We start from the raw sequence: 23,786 nt of genomic DNA on the forward strand, positions 1-23,786 counted from the left end.
TCTCCGCGATTCCATTGCCCTCATTTATGCCGAGAACTTTACAAACTTTCTTCCGATAAAACATCCCCCGAACTCTCGTGGATCGTGACATAACGTGTATCGCGCGCAGATGATTAAAAATTTAAAGTCCATATCACGCTGATCGTCGCAGCTGCTCGGGGATGAAAAGCAAGCGTCATTTCCGCAGACGAATGGTAAAAGGGATACCTTCAGGATACTCGAGACGAGCGGGAGGTGGTACCGCGTGAATGAATAAAACGAATGACACAATGGAAATATCCGATTTGATTGGTATTGCGTAAATCCTCGCGCGCTCGGATCTGAATGCAACGAACGGACGGAGGATTGCGAGGAGATACGAGGGGATTTTTTTTCCTTATATGTCCCTTTCCCCGTTTCCTTCTTTCGCCGAGCAACAAGTTTTCATTCCGCGCTTCGCGCCTTTATCAAGATCGTAGATTCACATTTATTCCCGTCGCTCCGTCGCGTTGCACCGCGCATTGCGTCGCGTCTTCGGCGGAGCAACCGGCTGCAATATATTGAGACATCGGGCAGAGCTTAGAATATCGTTACCCCCGTTTCCCGAATTTCCGTCTGTACGCATATTTCTTGCGGCTTGCCGGAGCTCTCCTTACGTCCTTCCTGGGTCGAGGGTACACGACTTTCGCCGAATGCTCGGACGCTTGTGCCCTACCGAAAAGATATTCCGTCAATCTCGAATTCAATTATGCCGCGATACGCGGGAGCAACAAACACCACAACGATCTGTCAAATATTTAATTGCTCAAACGCCAATATGTTTGCAGCATCAGGGCGCCCGGTGCATCGCGCGGCCTGCGTTTGTGTGTATATAAATTTACACGTTGTTTGCGCGACACCTATACTCTGTTTACTTGGTCAACTGACAATCTCGAATCCAGGCGCATATGTATGTATTTTGTGTATCTGTGTACACACACACACACACATATGTATAGATATGTATACCGCGCGCGTATATCCGAAAAATTAAAATGCATCGCCGGCGATTGCGGCTCGGACAATCGCCTCGTCGTTCCGCGCTGCGGAATTCACGCTGGCGAGACGTTTGTTGAATCTCGAACAAACGTTTTTTCTCCCGCACACGCGGGAAACCGCAAAGCGTATCGCGCGATCTTGTTGCCAAGGTGCATCCTTAGCGTGATCCAGTCCAATCATCCATCCAGTGATCCATCGCGAGTCGCAATGCCGTTAATTCCCCGACAATTTCGCGTATGGTCACACGATCGAAAGCCACCCTGTCGCCGACAAGGCTTCTCGTAATCCCGACGAATGACGATAGATCGGATTACGGGAAATGCCGCGGAATCGCGTCGCACGACGGTGGAACTCGGTCTTTTGTGCGGTGCGAATCGATCTGCCGCTATAATGCGCCGAGATATTTCGTGAGACGACGAGGGCGAAGCCGCAAGTTTTGAAATTCTTGGGGCGTAAACGACGGGGCTATGGGCGTGGGCGACGTCGGATATCGATGAAAATATAATGCACCCTGTTGAACGCCGTACTCGAGCTGTACGCGACTCGAAGGCGTAACGGTATCGCGCGGCAAATTCGAGAAAGGCAAATTCGAGATCGGCTGCATTCAACCGGCGTACTCGCGGCCTGTCTGTCATAGCTTTTAACCGGCGAGTGAGAGAGAGAGAGAGAGAGAGAGAGATGTTATCGAGAATCGATGAAGGAAAACGCGATGGTATTCCGCTTTCCGCTCGGTTCTCAGGCGCGCCGCGCTCCTTCGGGAAATCCTTGACGGCGAAACGACCAATGGTACCGGCCAGTCACCGCCACAGTTTCAGGATGAAACGACGCGAATTGATGTTGACGGTTACGTTAGGTTCGACGACGGAAATTATATGATCAAACGAACTCCTGAGTGAAGTTCGATCATAATTATGCGTATGCTTCATCCGAGTAGAATAATGTAGTCATGCTCCATGCTACTCCCTTCCAATAAGCATCTTTAAAGCTTCGCACCAAAATAAAGATTTTGCGGTCGCAATAGCGCCGCCTCGCCGCGCATGCGTAGTACGTCTTATGATTTAAAGCATGTCACAAATCGAAAGGGGGAAGAAACAAGAAGTGCACAGTATTCCTTGGGTGAGGGTGGGAGAGTTCTACTCGGACGAAGCATACGCATAATTATGATCGAACTTCACTCAGGAGTTCGTTTGATCATATAATTATGCTCTGCGTTCGTCCGAGTAGAATAATGTAATTATTCAAAGCTGACGATTTGTGACCAGGTAATCTCGGCTGATTCTAGCGAGACAGCCGGGAAATACATATAAATGTATGTGACCTGGAGTATAAGTTCGGTTGTAAATTATAATATGTACGAAGAATAGAAATTATAAAAGTAGTAATAATCTATTAAAGACAAGCAATGTTAACTGAGCCATATGAAAATATTAAAAGAAATGAAACATACGCCAATGGCATTAAGCATGTAATTCCTTAAAGAAAAGTCGAATTGTTTAATAATAATCTGCTGGAGACATCTCCTGGAGAATCTGAGTTCCAATGGGAACTCAAAGATACGAAAAGATGAGACTGTAAGCACAGAATGTAAAGAAGATTACAATTAGAATATATATATATGTAACGATATATATATATATATATATATATAAATAAGTAACACAACATATAATAGAATGAATGATCTCCTGAAGATAGAGAATATTGAGTGAAGGAGATGAAAAAATGGAAAACTTAAATTATTATATTGACAACTCATAACATTTCAAGACGAGTGTCAGAGTCGATCGATTCAATAAAATATCAGCAATCTGAATGTCGCCACTGGCGAACTAATAAATTCTATAGTGATGAAATTATTATATATTGAATGAAATGGAATACATGCAACTGGTAAGAAGCATGTAACGCCTTGAAATAAAAGTCGAACTATGTAAAGTAATCGCTTGGAGGCAACCAATAGTAATCGAAATATATGAAAAGATATGTAATACCATAGACGAAAATACGTGACGTGGAGCCTAGAATATAAGTAAGGTTAGAACGTATAATATATATGAATAATACAAACTATAATAGTATGAAGAGTCTCGTAAAGACAGACAATGTCAACTGAAATTTATGAAAATATGAAAAGGAAATATATTAAATTAATTTCCCTTGTTTTAATAGAAGTATAACTGTGTAAACTAATTGTTCGTGCAACATCTGACAATGGCAGAACAGGCTCAATATAAAACTTTCGAAAGAAAAGATTGGAGACCAGCCTGCCGCTGTACGAATAACCTTAATGTTAAGACTTTGCGGACAGAGGTCCCAGCATAACGAGTGATATGTATAGAAAATATAGAAGTAACAATTCCTCCTTCAGAGAGGATTAATCGAATACATCTACCAATTGTTTGAGTAGACACCTTCCATATGGAGTGCTTAAAAATAACGAATAAGACCGGAGGAGTCCTGACAAGGAGCTTCCGGTTTGTTCCGATGTATATCCTAAGCCACATGGGTCTATCTCGCAAGCCATAACTCGATCTGATACCTTAATAAGAACAGAATTTCCGAGGAACTGTATATGTACTCGTTGTATTAGAGACAACGTCTGTAACCCACGGATTGATGCGAAAATTGACAGTGTGGCGAATTTACGAATGAACAGTTCTAAACGCATGTCGTCATGTGACTATAAAGAGACCAAGTACACGATAACAGGCGTTGGATTTCATGTCAGAGCATACGTCGGTCTAGAAAGATTTAAAACGGATACTCCCCTGAAGAATTATCCAATGTCTTCGCTGGAGCCAATGCCACTATTTGTTGTCAACGATATTACTGACCAATAGGGATGGAGGATCCCGTAGAACGAGCTATTATCAAATTGTGCGGCCAAATACTGAGGACTAGCGGTGTACGAAGTTAAAACAGTCACTGTTGCGTCCGTTACAGAAGAACCATCAGAGCCTGATAAGTTTATTATACTGGTCAAAAAGTTGAAGTGATAAGAGATGCCAGGGCTACCTTTGTCGAATCCGCCGGAAATCGCTTCCGGTACAATGTGCGCCTGATAACCCTGCAATCAGGAGAATGTTGGGCCACGTTGAGTGTTGACTCCTGAAGGGAGAGATGAAAAGAGGAAGGCCAGGCTCAAATGTAAGTATGCCTGAAATGCATAATTTGCGAAAAAAGGGAAGCCACGGTTGCTGGTCATGTAGGGACTACGAAAAACTCTCACTGCTGCATTAGTGACCATCTCTGACGACTCTAGGAATTAATACGAAAAGGTGGAAAGGCCAAACAATAAAATTCACTCCAATGTAAAAGAACAGCGTCAATAACGGCCGTAAACAGGCCTAGAAACCAAAAAACTAAGATCTTGCACGATGCGTTGACATAAAGCACAAAGAGGTTTATATCAAATGTTCTGAAATATTGCGAAAGAGGGGAAAGTAATCTCCCACCCAGTTTCAATTGAAACTGTAAGAGATTTGCTGTCTGCCACAACGTTATTGGCAGACCGAATGTAAGACGGAAAAGACATAAATTTTGAGATTCACAGAATTGCAAATCGACTTTGCAATGGCTGTCGTATTATCTATATGAAGTAATATGTCTTGGGAGTATAGATGATCCACGAAAGATCTGAGGAAGCATTTAGCTTTTAACTCTAAAAAATTATATGTTATACAGTTATATTTATGTGCTGTCATTGTCCTTGGTTTGACCACCAGCGTGCATGTGTCTCTTACCCATAGACGCGCCCAAATCTGAAGGTAAAGCATCTGAAAAAAAAGACGTAAGAGAATCGTTATAATAACGGTCGTTCAAGTGGCGATAAACGTAACTTATTCTGCGACCTGTAACTGCTCGGCAAATGGAATTTAGTATTCCTATGAGCCTGCAAATTCTCGAATGTTGCACAGTTGCATAGTGTAGTATCTTCGCAATCGTGTGACTATAACTATTCTTTGTCCTCTGGTAAGGAATATATTCATTTTGGAGAAGTGTAATATGAAACGTAAGTACTGTCTCCATTGCCCTGGAACAGGCTCGCAGTTGGTAGATTAATGCGAAAGACGCAAAATAGCAAGGAGCTGGAAGGTCTCTTATACGTTTGCGGCGTAATCTTCATTGAGATAATGGCAAACAAAAAAAAACCTTCGCACGTAATGTCGCGATCACGTTCATTATTTTGTAACATGCATACGGGACCGAAGAGAGGCCAAATGGTAAGGCAATAAACGTAAAGATTTCCTCCTGGTAAATCAATCGATGCCACGAATCAATCTGGAGATATCAATCCAGCCAGTCTGCCAGCAGTCTGCCACCCCGAACGGTGGAATCGAGTGCGTCTCGTTTGAGAACTCGACGGCGTCTCGTCGATTGAGGTACAGCCCTTGTCTCATGACAAGATAGCTTGGAAGCAAAGGCTGCGTCGACCATACCTTAAATGAGGAATGAGTATTTGCCTCTGTTAGCTGAAGTCGCTAGCATAACGCCTGCCACACTGCTGTGTAGCGCTAATACATGTAGAAGATATACAATTAAATATGAATACAAAAGATCAAGCTGTTGCAATGAAGGCATGGACGGGTGGAGTCGTGGCAGCACCATCGAGATGGGCGTTCATCAAATCCATTTGAATGCAGCAACAACCCGGATTCACTGCTCCGAAAGGAATACTATGGAAGAACGTTCCGAAATATGTGGCATTTTTAGTACGTCCGTGGAGACCTTCTGAAAGGAAAATATCATGTAACCTTTCATTCGTGGTCAAGATCAGACTCATTGGAACTCATGGTAATTCATGATAACGGGTCACATCCCATAAGGGTTCTAAAATCAAGAACCAAATACGCCAAAACTCTTGAGCGGGTCTCCATGGACAGTTTCGTGATCATTACATGATCAGTGGACAGGACGATACTCGTGGTAATGGATTCGTAGTCCGAGACTGGAATGCGCCAAACCGTTGAATGCGTCTCTGTGGGCAGTCTCGCGATCATTAAAAGTCGGTGGACAGGACCAAACTCGTGGTAATGGTTCGTAGTCCGAGACTGGAATGCGCCAAACCGTTGAATGCGTCACCGTGGGAAGTCTCGCGATCATTAAAAGATCGGTGGACAGGACCAAACTCGTGGTAATGGTTCATAGTCCGAGACTGAAGTATGTTATATATGTTGGCGTGTCTCTTTGGACAGCCTCACGATCATGAAAGGATCGGTGGACAAGATCAAACTCGAGGTAATGATTCGTAGTCCTGACATACAATCGATAAAATATCTCGTACGTGATCATCTCGGTGTCCTGTCCGACGGCGTCCCGTCCCACGATGTCCCTGGCTCGTGCGCAATGGCGTCCGAGAAGAGGTTAGAGAGGTTAGAATTGCAACCATAGATCCTCTGACGCTCCTCGCGCATTGGCCCGGAATGCGATAGCATTTCCAACAGGCCGTTCGATTTACCCTCGTAAAGAAGATCGCGTCCACGCGATTGAGTAGCGAGAATATCTTCCTAGGTACACTAAAAGGGGAAGCACACGCGGATACGATGCTGTTATTCGGGAGAACAAGAAACACAATGAAGACGTACTACGCATGCGCGACGAGGCGGCGCTATTGCGACCGCAAAATCTTTATTTTGGCGCGAAGCTTTAAAGATGCTTGTTGGAAGGGAGTAGCATGGAGCATGACTACATTATTCTACTCGGACGAACGCAGAGCATAATTGATATCTCGTTGTTATCGATTCATTGATTCGTTTTCCGATACGATTGTATAGCGAATAAGAACATGTTATCGGCCAACGCAGGTGGAGCCGTCATCATGGTGCCGCCGACGAATCAAACGAAGCTAGAAGGCGAGAAGGTGCAGTTCTCCTGCGAGGCGAAGGCTCTCCCGGGTAACGTGACAGTGCGTTGGTTCCGCGAAGGTGCCCCCGTCACGGAAGTTTCTTCCTTGGACACCAGAGTGTCCATCAAGATGGACGGTAGCCTGATCATCAACCCCGTCAGCGCCGATGACTCCGGACAATACCTGTGCGAGGTCACGAACGGCATCGGCGAGCCTCAAACTGCTAGCGCCTACCTGAACGTCGAGTGTAAGATCGATATAAGATCCGTTTTTACGATTAGAACTGGGAAATCGGGGGAGATTGAGATTCAAGGCGTGGTACGCGTGGTAGACACGAGGGTATTAAGTGGCACACTTTGAAAGAGCTTCGAACGGCGAGTCCGATCGCGAGATCGCGAGGTGTTAAATGTCGAATGATGGTTTTGTGTCTCTTACGTGGACCTTTCGCGTGTTTCAGATCCGGCGAAGGTCACGTTCACACCCACTGTCCAGTACCTGCCGTTTCGTCTGGCCGGTGTGGTCCAGTGTTACATAAAAGCCAATCCGCCCTTGCAATACGTGACCTGGACCAAGGATAAGCGCCTACTCGAGCCTTATCAGACAAAGGACATCGTTATCATGAACAACGGCTCCCTGCTCTTTACACGGGTCAATGAGAATCACCAAGGCAGATATACCTGCACGCCTTATAACGCCCAAGGCACTCAGGGCAGTTCGGGCGCGATGGAGGTCCTCGTACGAAATCCGCCCGTCTTCACCCTCGAGCCGGAATCGGTGTACACGAAGAAGGTCGGCGAGACCGTCGAGATGCACTGCGACGCTCAAGAGGCCGAGGGCACCCAGAAACCAACGATACAATGGCATCGGGTACTACATACATCTGCGAAAAGATATATCACGCTTATATTAATTTCTCGTATCATCATATATTTATATTTCTCGCATGTCGTATTATTATTATCGTTGTGCCATGTTGGTACATTAAAACCATCCTCCTTTTTCCCTTCCTTGTCACTTATAATCTATGGCAATCGTAATAACATTTCTCTATTATTCTCAATTGCTCGGATAACGTAAAAGAGCCGAAGCCTGAATTACGTGATGAATATTTTAATGGCGTTTGGATCTTTTGCATGTTTTGAACGTTTTGCATTGATTGTACTTCTTCGGCGAGCTATTTTCTGAAACGTTCCCGAAATGATCTCAGAGGGATGGTGTGGCCATCCAACGCAACCGCGCGAAGATCGTTGGCGGTAATCTGACCATCGAGAGCCTTCGGCGTGCGGACTTTGGCTTTTATCAATGCGTCGCCTCCAACGAAGTCGCCACCATCTCGGCCTCGACGCAGCTGATCGTCGAGGGCACGCAACCCCATGCACCTTACAACGTGTCGGGCACTGCCACGCAATTCTCGGTAACGCTAACTTGGTTACCAGGCTATTCCGGCGGTCCTGATTACAAGCAAGATTATACTATCTGGTGAGTATACAGGATAGGCTGATGATAGGTATTACCACTTAAGTCACGCGGCATGGAGAATAATTGCTTTACCCGGGAATAAGAAAGAGTATTGGCTCCTAGCATTGCAAACAATATTACTTGCGTTGCACGTGTTGCAATATCGTTGTAAATGGAATCTTTTCGATTCCATTTATCCGAGTTCGAATAAATTCAGATGCATGATGTTATTTGCGTTGGCAAATATTATATATAAATATTAAAGAATGAATGAGGGAGTTCCATATCTTGATTCGCGAGTGAAAATATTATAAGTAGATAGTTTCAAATTGATATATTTTCTATCATGATCATGCTGTGTTCTTGGTGCTACGTCGCTCAGGTATAGGGAATCAGGAACCTCGGAATGGAAGACAATCCCCGTAACTCCGTCGGGCAGCACGACGGTGACGATAAACAATCTCACGCCCAGCACGCTCTACGAGTTCCAGGTAATTGGGAAGAACGCCCTGGGCGAGGGAATGCTCAGCAAAGTCATCACAGTCAGGACGCTCGGTAATGAAAATTGCATTATATCCACGTTATTTCAGCCAGTAAAACTTGCGGTAAAGTTTTGACGGCAAACAAAAGGACAGGGATCTAATGAGCAAAACTCGGTGATCTCGAAGCAAATGATCTTGAAGCTTGAACTTGATTTGCGATCGAATAACTGCTAGCTAGTAGAGTACATCCATTAACATTATTTACTAAAATATTTATCTGTGCCAATACCGATGCTAACCAATTTAACCAATTTAACCATGGCTGATATATCTATTTTACATTTATCCTACTCATTACATGTTTAGCGACTAACAAACTAATCTTTGCTCTCTGTGCAAACTTCTCCCTCGCACTATCTATTTGCACCTATCGCTGCATTCTCCAAGACGTTGCCCTGACCCATTCGGCGACTCCCTCCACGGGTGCTGATCCACCGGACGCGGATCAAAGTGGTAAGATTCGAATGATATAAGTCAGTACCGTTGTGTGTGTGTGTGTGTGTGTGTGTGTGTGTGTGTGTGTGTGTGTGTGTGTGTGTGTATATGAGAGAGAGATAAGCGCGATGAGTATCGAGATGCGACATGAGAAAATGTTACACGCAAGCGCGACGCGCTTGTACGCGGAGTCGTCCATAAACCGTTTAGATCACCATAAATTTAAACATGTAAAGCGTCAGGGGAGAATACGACACGCACACTGCGACGCGGTGTTAAAATCAACGATTTTTACTGGCACTTAAAATCTGCAAGCCAGCAGAACCGGTTGTCGGAATGCCTCGGAATATGTGCGAGTCGTGCGCGACTCACTTTGCCAGCTGGAAAATGGCGTCTCGATGACTATCGAAGGGAGAATTCACGACGCGAGAATGCCGTTGTCGGCTCACCCGCTACCCGCGGCCACCCGCGATCCTTTCATCGGGGTATCGATCCAAGAGTCGAAAAGTCGTGCGACTTCCTTCGCGGTTAGGACCGCCGAGAGGAAAAAAACCGGGAGGGAGGGACAAAAAGAGTGAGAAGGAGGCAACAGAGATAAGGAGGGCGGGTAGGCGGCTAAGCGAATGCGGATACGGGGTGAGCCGAGGCTGCGGAGAAAAGCGGAGGGAAAATCGGGAAAAAGAACGGTGGAGGAACGAAGACTTCCGCGGCGACTTATCGTATCGGAAAACCCATCGAGCCGTTCATTCTGCTTCCGCTTTTATTTCCTTCCCTCGAATCCACCGGTTCATTGCCTTCCATTTGTACACACCGTAGCTCGAGCATCCCCCGATACCGACGTCTAGGGATTTCTATCTGGTTACCTTTCAAACGTTTTTTCCCACCTATCTCTCGCTCCTCTTCTCGTTCAACCTCTTTTTTTTCTCATTCTTTTGCCTTTTCGCTTCTTGCACTGCCATCCACGCACAAACCCGCATCATCATCGGTTTCGCTCGTTAGTCTCGACTCGACAAAAGGACCGGCTTCAATAACCGCCGTTAGTTAATCACAGTTAACTAAATTTTCTTTCTCTATACCTCAGCCGGTTTCCTTGCAGGGCACATCGAAGTTCGCGCTGATGTTGACGCAAGAATCCTCTGACGTAATTTTTCAAAGTCCATTTTCTTTTAATAAAACTTCTCAAACATTGTACTTTATCACGATTTTGGTCGAAATTGCCGGGCAAAGTTAACAATTCATTAAAAAATAACATTCTATAACGTATTAACATCCGTAACTTAATTTATCCAGAAAATCAAGTTTTCATTCAAAGAATTTCATCGAAGAATCATGTTACAGAATACGTAGACACCAAATGTTTCACCTATATTTTAAGTCACGTTAGGATCTAAAAAGAGATGCCTAAGCTATGATTAGAGCTAAGTGACATTGATAAAGCCTAAAATAATTAGAGTATTTAGCAGTGAATCATGCTCTAAAGTCACGATTCTCTAGAATGAAACACCATTGTTTTATCATTTTACACAATGTTGTTATTAGTTATAATCTATTTGTTTCTCAGCAATCATTTCATTTCGTCCAATTTTAATTTGATTTGGATTTTCTTGATTTTTTCATTTCAGACATCCTTGATTACAATACTCTCGTATTACCAACTGATTCCACAGGAAACCCGATGTTTCCGCCCATCGTACGGCCAAAAGGTACACGTCTCCGTCTCTCACAGTTTTCCTTTAATTTATATGTATATTATATACGCCACGGAAATAATTCGTGAATGAAGCAGAAATTATTTCGATAGATATCGATAGATCGTGCTGTTACGAAACTCCCGTCACGTTTCTCCGGATGCTGGGCAGCGCCGGTTCTTTCACATCCGCCCACGTTGGATTTTATTTACACCGGATGCGTGTAAGATGACACACACATCGTCGCTTTTCTCGCGCGTCTCATTAGATCAATAATCCTCCACCACAGAGGCTGCAAGGGAAATCTGAAAAATCCACCTTTTCTTGCCCACCTCCCGGGAGGGAAACCTCTCCATTTCGCGCAAGAGGATTAACCGTTATTACGTGTACCGCGCAGCGCACGTGAGAATAAATGTCGAGAGATCCCTGACAGGACAATGAGAATAAAACGCGTATTCGCGGACACCCACGTACGCGCAGTTCGGCATACGGCAACGCGCGAGAAGGAGGATACGGAGAAAAATAAAAGCGGAATCCTCTTAGCCGAAGAAAAGGTTGAGGCAGGGCGCACTCCGCGAGGGAGAGCAGGAAATAACATCATACATTTTGCACGTAGCAGACGGTTCCAAACAATCTACTCCGCTTGGGAGCTGAATAAAGCCAAGAAAGTTTTAGTTGCTTCACTCGCGCGCCGAGTTTCAATCATACTTGAATCGCGGGGCGGAATTGCACCGGGTCCACGTAAGCCAGGGCCTGAGAGGGTAATAAAATTCTGTCGTTTACGTCTACGGTTTTTGCACGTGATTATGCAAGCATCTGCGACGTTGACACGATAAAAAAACAAGTTGCGTGCGACTTGCGACTACGTGTACTACGTGCAACGATTTCAGCTTCAATGCGTTCCGTTCGGCGCATTTTTCGTCAGATTTTTGCAAACATAATCCTCGACCGCGCGCATTCCTCCGCGGAAATAACGAGAGCATTACTCGGTGCCCGGTGGAAAAAAGTGGGAAGAAAAAAAAAACCGGAGAGTCCTCGTCGTTCTCGCTGGAGGCGAGAGAAAGCGCTCGGTAATGGACGGTTCCGCAGGAGAGACTGTATTCATTTTATAAAGCAAATATTCGAAACGACGCCGCTAATTTTGCAATCTCGCGGCCAAATCAACCCGCCTGTCCGCGAGTTGTTGCGTCCAATTTGTGTCGCCGCGCGAGCGCCGGTATGGAAAAAGGACGGTTTAATTGTCGAAACGTAACCAAGCCCGTTTATTTCGCGCGTTCGCGTGCAGCAGCCACGGCGTTTTTGAATCAGACGCTTTTACGTCCGTCGGCGTCGTTTGCCTTTGTTTTGTTTTTCCTCTCTTTATCGTATATAAATATATTATAGGTGTATATACATATATCGTATACACAGTACGTTCGCAGATTGATTCACAATGCTACGCACTTGCCAAGCGAATTCTCGGCATTTCCCCTTTGATGTCGGCCACCCGGCTCAATCTTGCTGGCTTCACGCTGCACTAGTCAAGTCGAATGACGCTAAGAATCGCCTCGTTCGTACACGGTATCGTCCGGTACGCGGTACATCCTCACGCGGACTTTGGTAAACTCGCCAACGTATATTTCGAGCGAACAAACTTTGCAGTTGCACCAAAAGTGATGCAAGCCTTGCGATTCCGGTCATAACGGAGAAAATTTAGCGCCAGATCCATCCTCTTGCGCAATCATAGGAGAGGAACAGTTTTCGCAGAGCAGTTTTGCACCCTTGCCTATCGCGACCCGCGTCAACGACCCGGCAACCCGCCGGCAATTCCCGTCAATTTCGTAAACTCTACCGACAGATTTTCCAGAATGTCGGCTATTAAATTGAAGGATGGGCGACAGGGGGAGAGGCAAAACGAAACACGGGACGGGGGAGAGATATTTGCTTTGTCGGAACAAACCCATAGCGCAGATCGAGCGAATCGGAATGAATGACGAAAAATAAGAAAAAGGGAGACACGCAACGTCCATGCGCGTATTCGCGTTCTCGCGTTCGATTTTTTTACAAACTTGCGTTCTAATTCTGCTACAGTAAGGAGGAGAAGTAACGCTACCCGGACGTTAATAAGGTCAATGCGTGTACGCCGGAAGCAATTAGGTCGTAACATTATATGTGTAAGAGTGTGATGAAAGAAGCTGACCTCATGCCTGGACTAATCCAATTAAGAAGTTGCAACAATAGCCGTTTCATCCCGACTTACTGGCTTCGTGTACCAGCAGAGAATCGAGCACACGCTCGTATTCAATTTATGCCGCTTTTATTCAATTCGCGTTCCTTCTTTGTCGGATATTCACGTGAAAACATCGTGCTTGTTAATCTTATCGGTCCAGGCAACCTTCGAGCAACTATCTATCTCAATTTATCAAAATATCTGTCGTCATATTAGAGAAAGCGGATGTTGATAGAAAAAAAGCTGCGCTCATAAATAACAAGAATATTTCAAGCGATAGCTCCGCCGCTTGGAATAATAATCTAATTATGACTCGCCACGTGCTTGCATCAGCGCGCTCGCTTGTATCAAGCAGGAATTATTCCTTTTTTTCTCCCTTTTTCTCCTCGTAAGCGACACATCACAGTCGTTCCAGATACGCGATGATGAAAAAAAAAACCAAAACTAGTCAGATATACAACTCGATGGCGCGAGACCGATGGATTTGATAGATGCGAAAACGTCGGACTGCGGTCGGAACGGCGTTAACGTTTCCATCAAAAAAGCTTTCCGCTAGCGCTGCAGCTCTCTCTCGGTGCGTCACGAGAATTATTTCGGAGTTACGACAGCAACATTTATTTGCTGACGCCAAAGAGATTTCCGCCACGTCGGTTTTTCTGATACCTCGCGTGCACACGCAGCGATACACACGCTGAATTTTCTTGATCCTTACCGACGCAGATGTGACTCTGCCGTTGGAATCACCTCCTCGATCCCCGTAGCGTGAGATTATTAACAACCTGGAATTGCGCAAGCGAAAATTTTATTTTTATGAATTAATCAAGCGAAAAAGTTAACATCTTCGACATTGCCATCTCTGATCGATCTGACCGGCGTGATTTAAATCGCCAGGACCAAAGCCAGGTACTCCCCGGAACCTGACGGTGACGGAGATCAGCAACGGTTTCCTGATAACCTGGCAACCTCCTGTGGAACGTAGCCATCTTATCCAATATTACACCATCAAGTACAAGACGGACGGACCTTGGAAAACGCTCAACAAGGGCCAGATACGACCCGAGGAGACCAGTTATTTAGGTGAGATTTACCATCGTCTCTCTCTCTCTATCTTTTTCCCTCTCCTCAAGCGCAATTACTCTGCATAAAGCTCTTTACTAGCATCGGATAGCAGGCCGAATCTCAGCACCGAGCACCAAGTAATTCCCAAATGAGTACAAACACAAGTAGAGTCTCAATATCGCTTTATTAATCGAATTGATTCTTAATCGAGAGTATGGCTTTCATACGATTTCCCGTTTAACGTGAACTTCCACAGTGAAGAACCTGGTCGGTGGTAGGACCTACTATTTCCAAGTGTTCGCCAACTCGGCCACGAATTACGGCGCGAGCGACCAGGTCAAGTTCCCAGTGCCAGCTCGCGTCAAGCACAAAGCGATCACCGCGGGCGTCGTGGGCGGTATCCTCTTCTTCCTCGTCGCCATCATCCTCAGTATATGCGCGGTGAAGATCTGCAATAAGCGGAAGAGACGAAAACAGGAGAAAGGTATGGACGCCCCATACCTTTCGTATCTCAGAAAGGTACGGTGGCGTAATCGTCGTGTCGTACACCGTTTCTGCCTGCAATTTGCCCGCACCTGTGCTCCCAGTTGTACCACCCCTAATCCTAGAAAAACATGGCGCGTGTAGGGGTGCCTCGGAAAGCCAACGGTCGATATATAGCATATAGCAGAGACGTTTAACGTGCCGAATTAACACTTTCGCTCGTAGATCGTTTGGATTCAGTTGAACGCCCGTAATTTTAATCTCTGAACCGTTTCGATTGCTAATTGCAAGCAGATTATTACAAGCACGTCTTGCTGTGGTGAAATATTTGTGAACGCGAACGTTGGCGAGGTATTTTCTCTTAACTGGTCCGTCCTGAGCCCGCTTGTATTTTAACTTTTACTAAGAGCTCTCGTTAACAGTGATTGTCGTTTGCGTTTAGCGCCCAGGACTGACCAGAGGGGAGGTTACAAAACGGCAACCCAGGCGTCGGGCATGCACCTGTGAACCTGAACACATTCGTGGTTAACATAGTTATGTAACATTGTAGAACTGCTTTCAGCGTATAATATGGTGGCCTGCCGGGTCACCGACGCCAGGAACGGCGCAGGGCAGGGGCCGCAGGGAACAGTGCCTTTGAAAAAGTGAGTGTCTATATGTCGAAAAACCGTTGAACCCCTTAGATCCGACGGAATTTTGATTCATAATACTCTGGAGCATTTCCGAAATGCTCCGATCATACGACCAGTAGACCGAGGAAGTCGTAGCTGCACCTCCACAAATTTTCGGTTTCGCCGTTCGAGATTTTATGAAAACATATGAAAGTCCGAAATGTTGTACAAGAAAGCGTGCAAAGCTGTATAAAATCGCATTCTCTTGCGAATTCTTTCAACAATTTCACAAGTTTGTTGATAAGTGTCTTCAGACGAGTTTTTGACGATGTGCGATCCGCAAGACAGTGTAAAAGTGCCATAACGAAGCATCGTCGATCGAGATTATCGTCGATGAAGAGATTTCCAAGCGTTCAACTTACAACAAAACAGACGCGAAAGATCGATAATCGATGATAACGTCGAAACGCGTCGCGATGCAGCTGCGACTTCAAAGAAACAATATGTCACTTAGGCTTACAATTAGCTAGCGATTAAGTCCACTCCACCCTCTCTTACGAGCAATAGGCGACCGAAGCACCGCAAGCATTTACGATACCTCTCACAAAATAATTCTTCTAGTCAACAGATATTCGAACATTTACCTGATATATGTATAAAATACATTTATATATTTATATCGCCCTCGCGCGCGAGATTGTTACTTCGTATCGCTCTTACGCCAATGACTCTTTTGCAGCTGGTAATCTTGAACGATAATTTCCCATTTTTTATCAATATTCACTCTATCATTTTGCGAAATGATCGGAAGTGATTAACATGATGGTGACGTGCCGTTGTCGTACCAGCGACACTATCGTACGTGTGTGTGTGTGTGTGTGTGTGTGTGTGTGTATATATGTGTGTGTATATATATACACACACACACATATATATATACGCCGCAAGCTTATCAGAGAGACGTACGGAGAGAAATTCATCCTCTCTCCTGCCGTCAGCTCGATTCACTTTGACAAAGGACAAGCACTATCCGTCTGAAACGGAGGGATTAAGGAAACGGGGAACGACAGGAGACCTCTTTTGATCTACTTGCGCCATACATAACACTATGAGCTTTTAGATGTATCTCGTAGCAATTAAACCGGCAGACTAAACCGCAGCAGCAGAGGTATTTTGGACGAGGTTTGGAGAGAAACGATCTTTCAATAAGTAATTTACGCACACTACCACGCGCACCATCACGATGCGTGTGCGTGCATGCGTGCACGTTTCTGTTAGGCATAAACGAGAGAATCGGGCTCGCTCCGCGTGATCCGGCCTCCGAATCGAATCGAATCCCGTTGCAGCTTCCGTCAAATGGCACACGCGCAGATTCGCGTTTCCAGCGAACAGTTTTGCATGCCAATTTCATTTTCTCGGAACTCATTTTTCCAACACGACGCAGGAACCATGCGAGAGGGAACAAAAGGAACCGCGCGTTACGAGTTTTTCTACAATTAAAACGTGCCGAGCGAATCGTACGGCGATTTAACTCTGTGCATTCATCTCGGGGAACGCAAGAAAAATACGCATGGTTCTTTTTCAAATGTAACAACTCAAAACGTGAGAGGCCTGAAATTATGTACATTCGTGGAGATCCTGCACGATCGCTCGCGGGACTGCGCGGATTTGATTCCGCAGACTCGATTCGGATCGCCGCGATCTAGAGAATCACGTATACACATCTTTCCGCGAAAAAGGCAGCTACCGCAAGATGAAAACGATACACGCAAGCGTGTGACGCACGTATTTCGTATGCACGGAAAAGTAAAAAAAAAAGAACAAGACAGACCACGTCGCGACGTGAGACGTGTCCAGCTTTACTCGCGGTTTCACGCCAAGCGGACTGCACGTGTAGCAGCGGGTGACTCGATTGTAAACCGTTATAATTTTCATCGTGGCATCCAAAAGTCCACAATACGACTGCAGTGATGCCTATTCTGGATCGTATCTCGCCTTTAATTTTTCCCGCGATCTTACGTGCTCTCGTTGAGTTTCCTTTCTTTTTTATTTTTTTTATCTTTTTACCTTCGATCGAGAATCCCGAAATCGCGACGATCATTTCATACGACTCATTCGATCCAGCCATTATTCACGATCATCGCACTACCAGCCGCACTGTTCAGTTCCTCCCTCGTTTGTTTCTCTCGAGTACGATTATTGATACCGTCGTGCAATCATATACTTTTGCGTGTGTCTATCTGCCGCTTATCGTGAGGGTGCTAACAGAAAATCCCCGTTCTTCTTTATCCCGCTCCGCCATTAATCATCCCTACACGCAGAGGCAACGTGTCACGCTCATGCTTCCACGATAAGAGATCGTGAGACCTCGCAGGCCATTGATCCAACGTATGGGAATCAAGTTCGATCGCACGATGTCTAATCCATATTTTCTCGCAGGTTCGAAGCCGACTTCGAAGCCGTTCCGTAAACGAATTCCGCAATATACACGTGTAATTATGAGCTCAGATTAATCTCGCAGCGATGGCGCTCTCTCTCTCTCTCTATTCTCAATTACTCCGCTCTGTCTCGTCTGATTTGCGATCAAGCATGCGCTTCTGTAACTGATATGTACGAGTATATAATCGTTGTATCTTTTCCTTGTTTCTTCTTTTTTTTATATTAGCGCAATCAGCAAACTGGCTTCCGTATCGTTCTATTACAAGTATACTTTCAGTGTGTCTGTGGGAGAACATTCTCAGAGATATTGTTGTAGTTATATTTATAATATTGCCTTGCGTGTAACTGTTCTCTCTGTCATCCCCGACCAAGTGATCCCACTGGGGATCAGTTTCACGTCATCGCCATCGTCATCTCCCGTCATCACCCTCATGATAAGCTGAAACATTCGTCGCAGTCTCTCATTCGAGCGTTCTCGAGAGTTGTCCCGAGAGAGATCGATATTGCACGTTTTATACCTACACGTTTATATCCAGAACGGGCTGGACGGTTCAGCCACTGCCAAGAGTATTTTTCTTGTCTTTTTTTTATCTCTATTTCCCTCCAAGGCCCGCATTCGTGGTCACGTGTCCGGGCTGTGCGCCGAGTAAAAGCAACGATTGCAATTTCCTAATGCCCCGACAGCACTGGACATTACGATATATTACACTAATTTCCCGGGACAACCGGGATCGTCGTTTGATCCTGAAAAGCTTCACAAAGTTGCAGTAAGCAAGTTAAGGGCCGACATAACGTAATTTTCTGTCCCGTATCATTTCATCGTATTATTCCGCGTGTTCCTTCGCGCAGTGTGCTTATCGGCGCGGCTCACACTATAGAACCGCCATGAAACATCGACCACGAATACGGACCAGAGACAATCTCGGTGATGAGTACCGAGATCACGATCGGAGCAAGGATCAGAAGAGAGCCGACGCGAACTGGAGAATAGCATCAAGGGTCGCGAGACTCTGGAGAGGAAGGGCGCTGCTTCGAAAATAATTTGAAAGAGAGGAGAAGTAACCTCATATCATATAAGAATCAGTCGATCGTCGCATTGTCAAAGGAGAGAATTCTCGACTGTTATTTTTTTCTCTCTTTTTGTCTATCTTTTTCTCTGTCTGTCTTCCTTTGCTTCTTTCGCTCTGTGTCTCCGACCCTAAAACAATTCTCGCGCAAGCGGCAACCGCGAGGACGCCCAGTAAGAAAAGCAAAGCCAACCGAGACAATCATTGCGACAAAGAGAATGACAAAAACCAAAAAAAAGGAAAGATGACAAAAAGCAAAAACCAAACAAAGAAAAGAAAGACCAGATGATAAGAAATCGTGGGCGTCTCTTGTCCTCCTCTCTCTCTGTGTTTTCTGTAGGTCGACAAATCTAAACGCGTGCGGCGAGTCAGTTTCGACGCTGACCCGTTGCAGCCCGTTGAATCCGCAACTACCACCACCACCACCACAACCTCTTCATCAATCACCACTTCCTACGCAAGTAACCACCCCCGCCACTGCCACCTCGGAGCCGGTCCACGAGCAGGCCCCCCCGAATCGTGATCGTGACCATCACGCACTCCACCTCGATAATCGAGATTACGAGAGCGTGTTTATCATAGAGAGGCGGAACAGTAAGCCTAATCTCCGCTAGCCACACAGAAAAAACCAAGTACTACCACTACTACTACTACTATTACTACTACTACTACTACTACTGCTACTATTACTACTACCACTACCTATTACTGCTACTACTACCGCTACTACCGCTACTACTCTACCACCATTACTACATACTCGAGACCACGGTTGCTCCCGAGAACCACGAAAATAAGCTCCCGCCGACGGTATACGTATATGTGTTTGTGTGTGTATAAACACGTTGTACCGAGCGGTCCGTCGATCGATCGAACGAACTGTCAGATCGATACCAATCTCCGTCAGTCGTCGTCGATCCTCCTTGGTCGGTCGATCGAGCGAGCGAACGCCAATTGCCGGTGGGACATGCCCGTTACTACTACTACTACTACTACTACTACTACTAGTACTATCGCTACTACTACTACCACTACTACTGTGCTACTACTACCTACTACTATGCGAGACTACAGCTCTGCAATGTTACCTGCTAGGACCTACTAATCTACCACTACCATCTACTACTATCTACTACTACTACTTAGGATGATTGTCATGACTGTAGATGAGATCTGCAATACAGGCAAAACAGCTAGGAGAGTTCACACTAGTAACATCCAGTCAGTACCCTAATACCTTCATTCTCGGCGGCCTTAGGGAGTACATAGATAAGGGATCGAGAGGCAAGACAGTACATCTTTCTCGTTTCTTTCCTGCCGATCTTCAGACTTTTTCCGATCTTGCGACTTTTTCCTCACGTACTGTTTCTGCGTACGTTCACTGTCACCAGTATATGGATCTCCGTTGCGCTTCTTTCTGTTCCGTGAGCCGGGACAAGCCGAGGGAAACAATCCCCGGTACTTGTCTGCCTCTTTATCTTCTCTCTCTCTCTCTCTCTCTGTCTTCCTCTTTCTCTCTGTCTCGTTCTGTCATTGTGATTCATTTCATTTCACATTGCTCCTTTATTGCGTGTACATTGATTCCTCCATTTTACTCGCCATGCGCGTGCGCGAACGCATTATTAAATGAGCATAAATTGTTATTACCTACTTTGAGTCAATTTAGTCCACATTCATTTTTCATATTATCGCTTCTCCGTGAATCGCTCTTTACGATGCTTCTGTGCCACTTTCTTTCCTTTGCAAAATTATGAAACGTTTAACTCATTATGTCTGTGCTAATGCTCAATTTCCTTTCGCCGCCATTATCATTAAATCATCAAATGATATTACCAATTTGTGTACATCGAGTGTGCTTTCGGTAAATACATTTATATACGTTTGGTAAATACGATATTTATTCTTAGGGTTTATCTCAAAAATAATATTATCTAATAAGCTATTTTAACAACTATACCATATCATTCTCAATATTTTTAAATGCAAGTTCATATTTGTTGCTTTTGTACAAATGCAAGTTTTCATATAAATTATGTCTATTAAATTGTCCAGAAAATTTATCGTCGTTCTTTTATCAAATTTTCTCATGCCACATCACGTGCTTAACGTCTTTATCGCTTTTTCATCTTTTACTCATATTTGTACTCACATTTTACCATTTTCTTTATATCAACTGATTTATATTTCTATTAAACTAAGCTCTATCATCTGTATATTTCTTTTGCTTTTACAGTGCTCGACAAGATTGCAATACTTTCCAAAGTATGTCGAAAATTTCTCAGTCTTCTTCCATAAATTTCTTCACTTATCCACATTTTAATTATTACAACCTTCCAGATTATTATCACAAATATGACACCAAAAGGTATCTTTTATTCCCTTGATATATCCTTTCACTTATTCATCCATCACAAACCATTAGTACATCGCTTGGAGATTTTTATTAACGATTTCTTCACGTTTCACTCCACTATTCGATTAATCGTTTGCCGACAAATTATATTGCGGCAACTCGATGTGTTACGCATTCGAGAATTTGAACATTTGAAATAATTTTTGAAAATTATTTCTACTTTTTTCAAGTAACCATCGAGTTTCCTCATGACAATTTTTTCATTACCTTTATACAACGAAAATCTGATTTTCTTAGATGCATTTCTCTTAGCATTCACTCAAATGTACTTCACAAGCAGTTCACAGGAAGTTACTGGTATATTTTTATATAACTTTCCACGGAAATTCACAAGTTTAAGAATAATCGTATCTTGTTTGGAACATTTATTATACATCACTGAGAAACATCCAGTAGCTTGCTACATATCTCTAGATTATTTGAAAACCCAGTTGGGCGCATGTTATTTAATGATCACGTAACATCGTTTTTCTAATTAAAGACAAGTCACGTCACTCTTGAAGAATTTCAGAGCACACTCCACCGATAGCGGGCTTACCATACTTTTCCACATTGCTGATCATTTTTTTTCACCATGTCACAGCGTTAAACAATTTTGCAACGTGCTACTGTCTGTGCAATATCATCCCCCCGTGCGCAAATCGCATACAGCACAGGCGTCACTTCGGCTCTGCCGTGCGCGAGAAGCAATATTCGTGTTTCCGACAACTGCCAGTCGACGGAATCGGTCGTGGGCACGTTACGAGAGTACATTTATCGAAGAGAATTCGAATAAAACTTCGATTCGTGTGCATATACATATAATATATACGGCGCGCCGTGGATTGCAATTATTGTGCGCGATCAGTCGGGGGTTCTCTCTCTTTCTCTCTAATTCAAGCATCTTGTGTTATTTTATTGTTTCCAGTCTGTCGATTCTAGACGACCAATAAACGACAGATACGCTCTCATGCTTACACGCAAACACTCGGCAATAAGCAGCCGGAGATAGGTAAGCCGCGCTCGTTGCGGCCGCGCGAGAACTCTTACATCCACCACTCTGTCGTATCTGTTATCCCCCGTTAAATCGTCCCCGCGACATTTCGTCGCATCACTCTACAATCAGACCGATACGCACATTAACACCCTCCTCCTTTGATTTCATCCTCGATATTCGTTGCACTCAATTTGTTTATTTTTCATCGAGTCCTCGCACTCGTATGATTTATCCCACTGTGTCACGTCTCTGTTCCTTATTTCGAGAGATCGAGTACTTCTCGCGCGATAAAAATCCAGTTGGAAGATCTGCATCGGAAGATGTCGCATTAATCAAGCTCCACAACGCGCTGCAATTTTTTGTGAAGATTATTTTATTCAGATATTGTTGGACGATGTTATGCATTGTGCCAATCGGATGTCACTCGCGACGATTCTGTCGTGAAGCACTCGATCAGATACATCTATGTCCCTTCTTCTCACTATACATGTGTTTCATTGTGTCTGTAACCGCGCAGTTCGCTATGAGATTTCTGATAAACGAAGAAGCCAGTGTAGCATTGAAGATTCTCCCTTTCTAGTCTCGTGATTCCGATTAATCGGCACGTGCCGCCAGTCGATCTGTGTACCAAGACGGTGAAACTGACCGCGCCTTCGCCGACACCGCCATTCATTACGACACGATTGATCTATTTGCTCCCTAACATCACCGCCTAGAAGTAACATTCGGTTATTTAGCGTTATATTTCATTATTATTACCGCCATGATATATTGTTTTTTGTGAATGTAATCGTTGTGTTACAACATTCTCTCTCCCCCATCTTTCCCTGCTGCCGGACCCGAAGGAGGAGAAAAGGTGACGAGTTTCGGAGCACCTAAATCCACAATTGCTATTCACTGATATCAAAGTCAAGAAAAAGTTTAAAAAAGAGAAAAGAAAAAAAAACGAGTACAAAGAATCATGCAAAACGAGATCTATGAGAACAAAATTTTGCCAATAAAGAGTAAAAGCAAAAATCACTGTTCACAATTTGACATTACATACGCACAGCAGAGAAATAAGATTCGTTTTGAAAGTTAAAGATGGAAAATATAACATTCCACTCACTGCCGAAGTCAACCCTATCCACAACCCACATCACGCCCGACTACTCGTGCACCGGAATGTGCATGTGCATGCATTCCTTGCCTGCATCCGTTATTCGTTATTACACGTACGAGTAATTGATAATTATCTTACCGTTTAACTTGAACATTGGCATTTACGTTACTACGTACTACCTTGTTTAACATTTTTTTTGTTCGTTAACGTTGCGTGTTTTTTGCCGTTCGTGTTGCACGTATTTGCTGTACCGAGCGGCCGATGGATCACGTCGGAGGAAGAGTATTTATCTCCGTAAGCGATTTGATTAAACGGGCACGCTTATGAACGACATTTCACAAAATGAATCCGCGCATGCAATGAGTACCGAAATTTTCCAATACCGACAGATATCGTCAAATATTCATCGATGCAAGAGAAATGAAATTTCCACCGATCGAAA

General features: G+C 44.5%; 1 protein-coding gene and 1 long non-coding RNA gene across 2 annotated transcripts in view; both read left to right on the plus strand.

The window, feature by feature from the left end:
• The window catches only part of LOC105288120 (protein turtle), a 227,363-nt gene that overhangs the window by 196,544 nt on the left and 7,033 nt on the right, over window positions 1-23,786 (plus strand). The window contains exons 11-18 of the mRNA XM_026968303.1: window positions 6,822-7,109; window positions 7,320-7,729; window positions 8,070-8,341; window positions 8,703-8,875; window positions 10,920-11,000; window positions 14,086-14,271; window positions 14,510-14,737; window positions 15,287-15,380. Coding sequence (XP_026824104.1) covers window positions 6,822-7,109; window positions 7,320-7,729; window positions 8,070-8,341; window positions 8,703-8,875; window positions 10,920-11,000; window positions 14,086-14,271; window positions 14,510-14,737; window positions 15,287-15,380 — 1,732 coding nt within the window. The remainder of the gene's footprint in view (window positions 1-6,821; window positions 7,110-7,319; window positions 7,730-8,069; window positions 8,342-8,702; window positions 8,876-10,919; window positions 11,001-14,085; window positions 14,272-14,509; window positions 14,738-15,286; window positions 15,381-23,786) is intronic.
• Window positions 19,975-23,254, plus strand: LOC105288074. Its single transcript, XR_895547.3, has 2 exons — window positions 19,975-20,074; window positions 23,088-23,254. It is a non-coding gene; the product is annotated as an uncharacterized LOC105288074 (long non-coding RNA).

Source organism: Ooceraea biroi, chromosome 3 (genome assembly GCF_003672135.1).
Source record: "Ooceraea biroi isolate clonal line C1 chromosome 3, Obir_v5.4, whole genome shotgun sequence".
Classification (NCBI taxonomy): domain Eukaryota; kingdom Metazoa; phylum Arthropoda; class Insecta; order Hymenoptera; family Formicidae; genus Ooceraea; species Ooceraea biroi.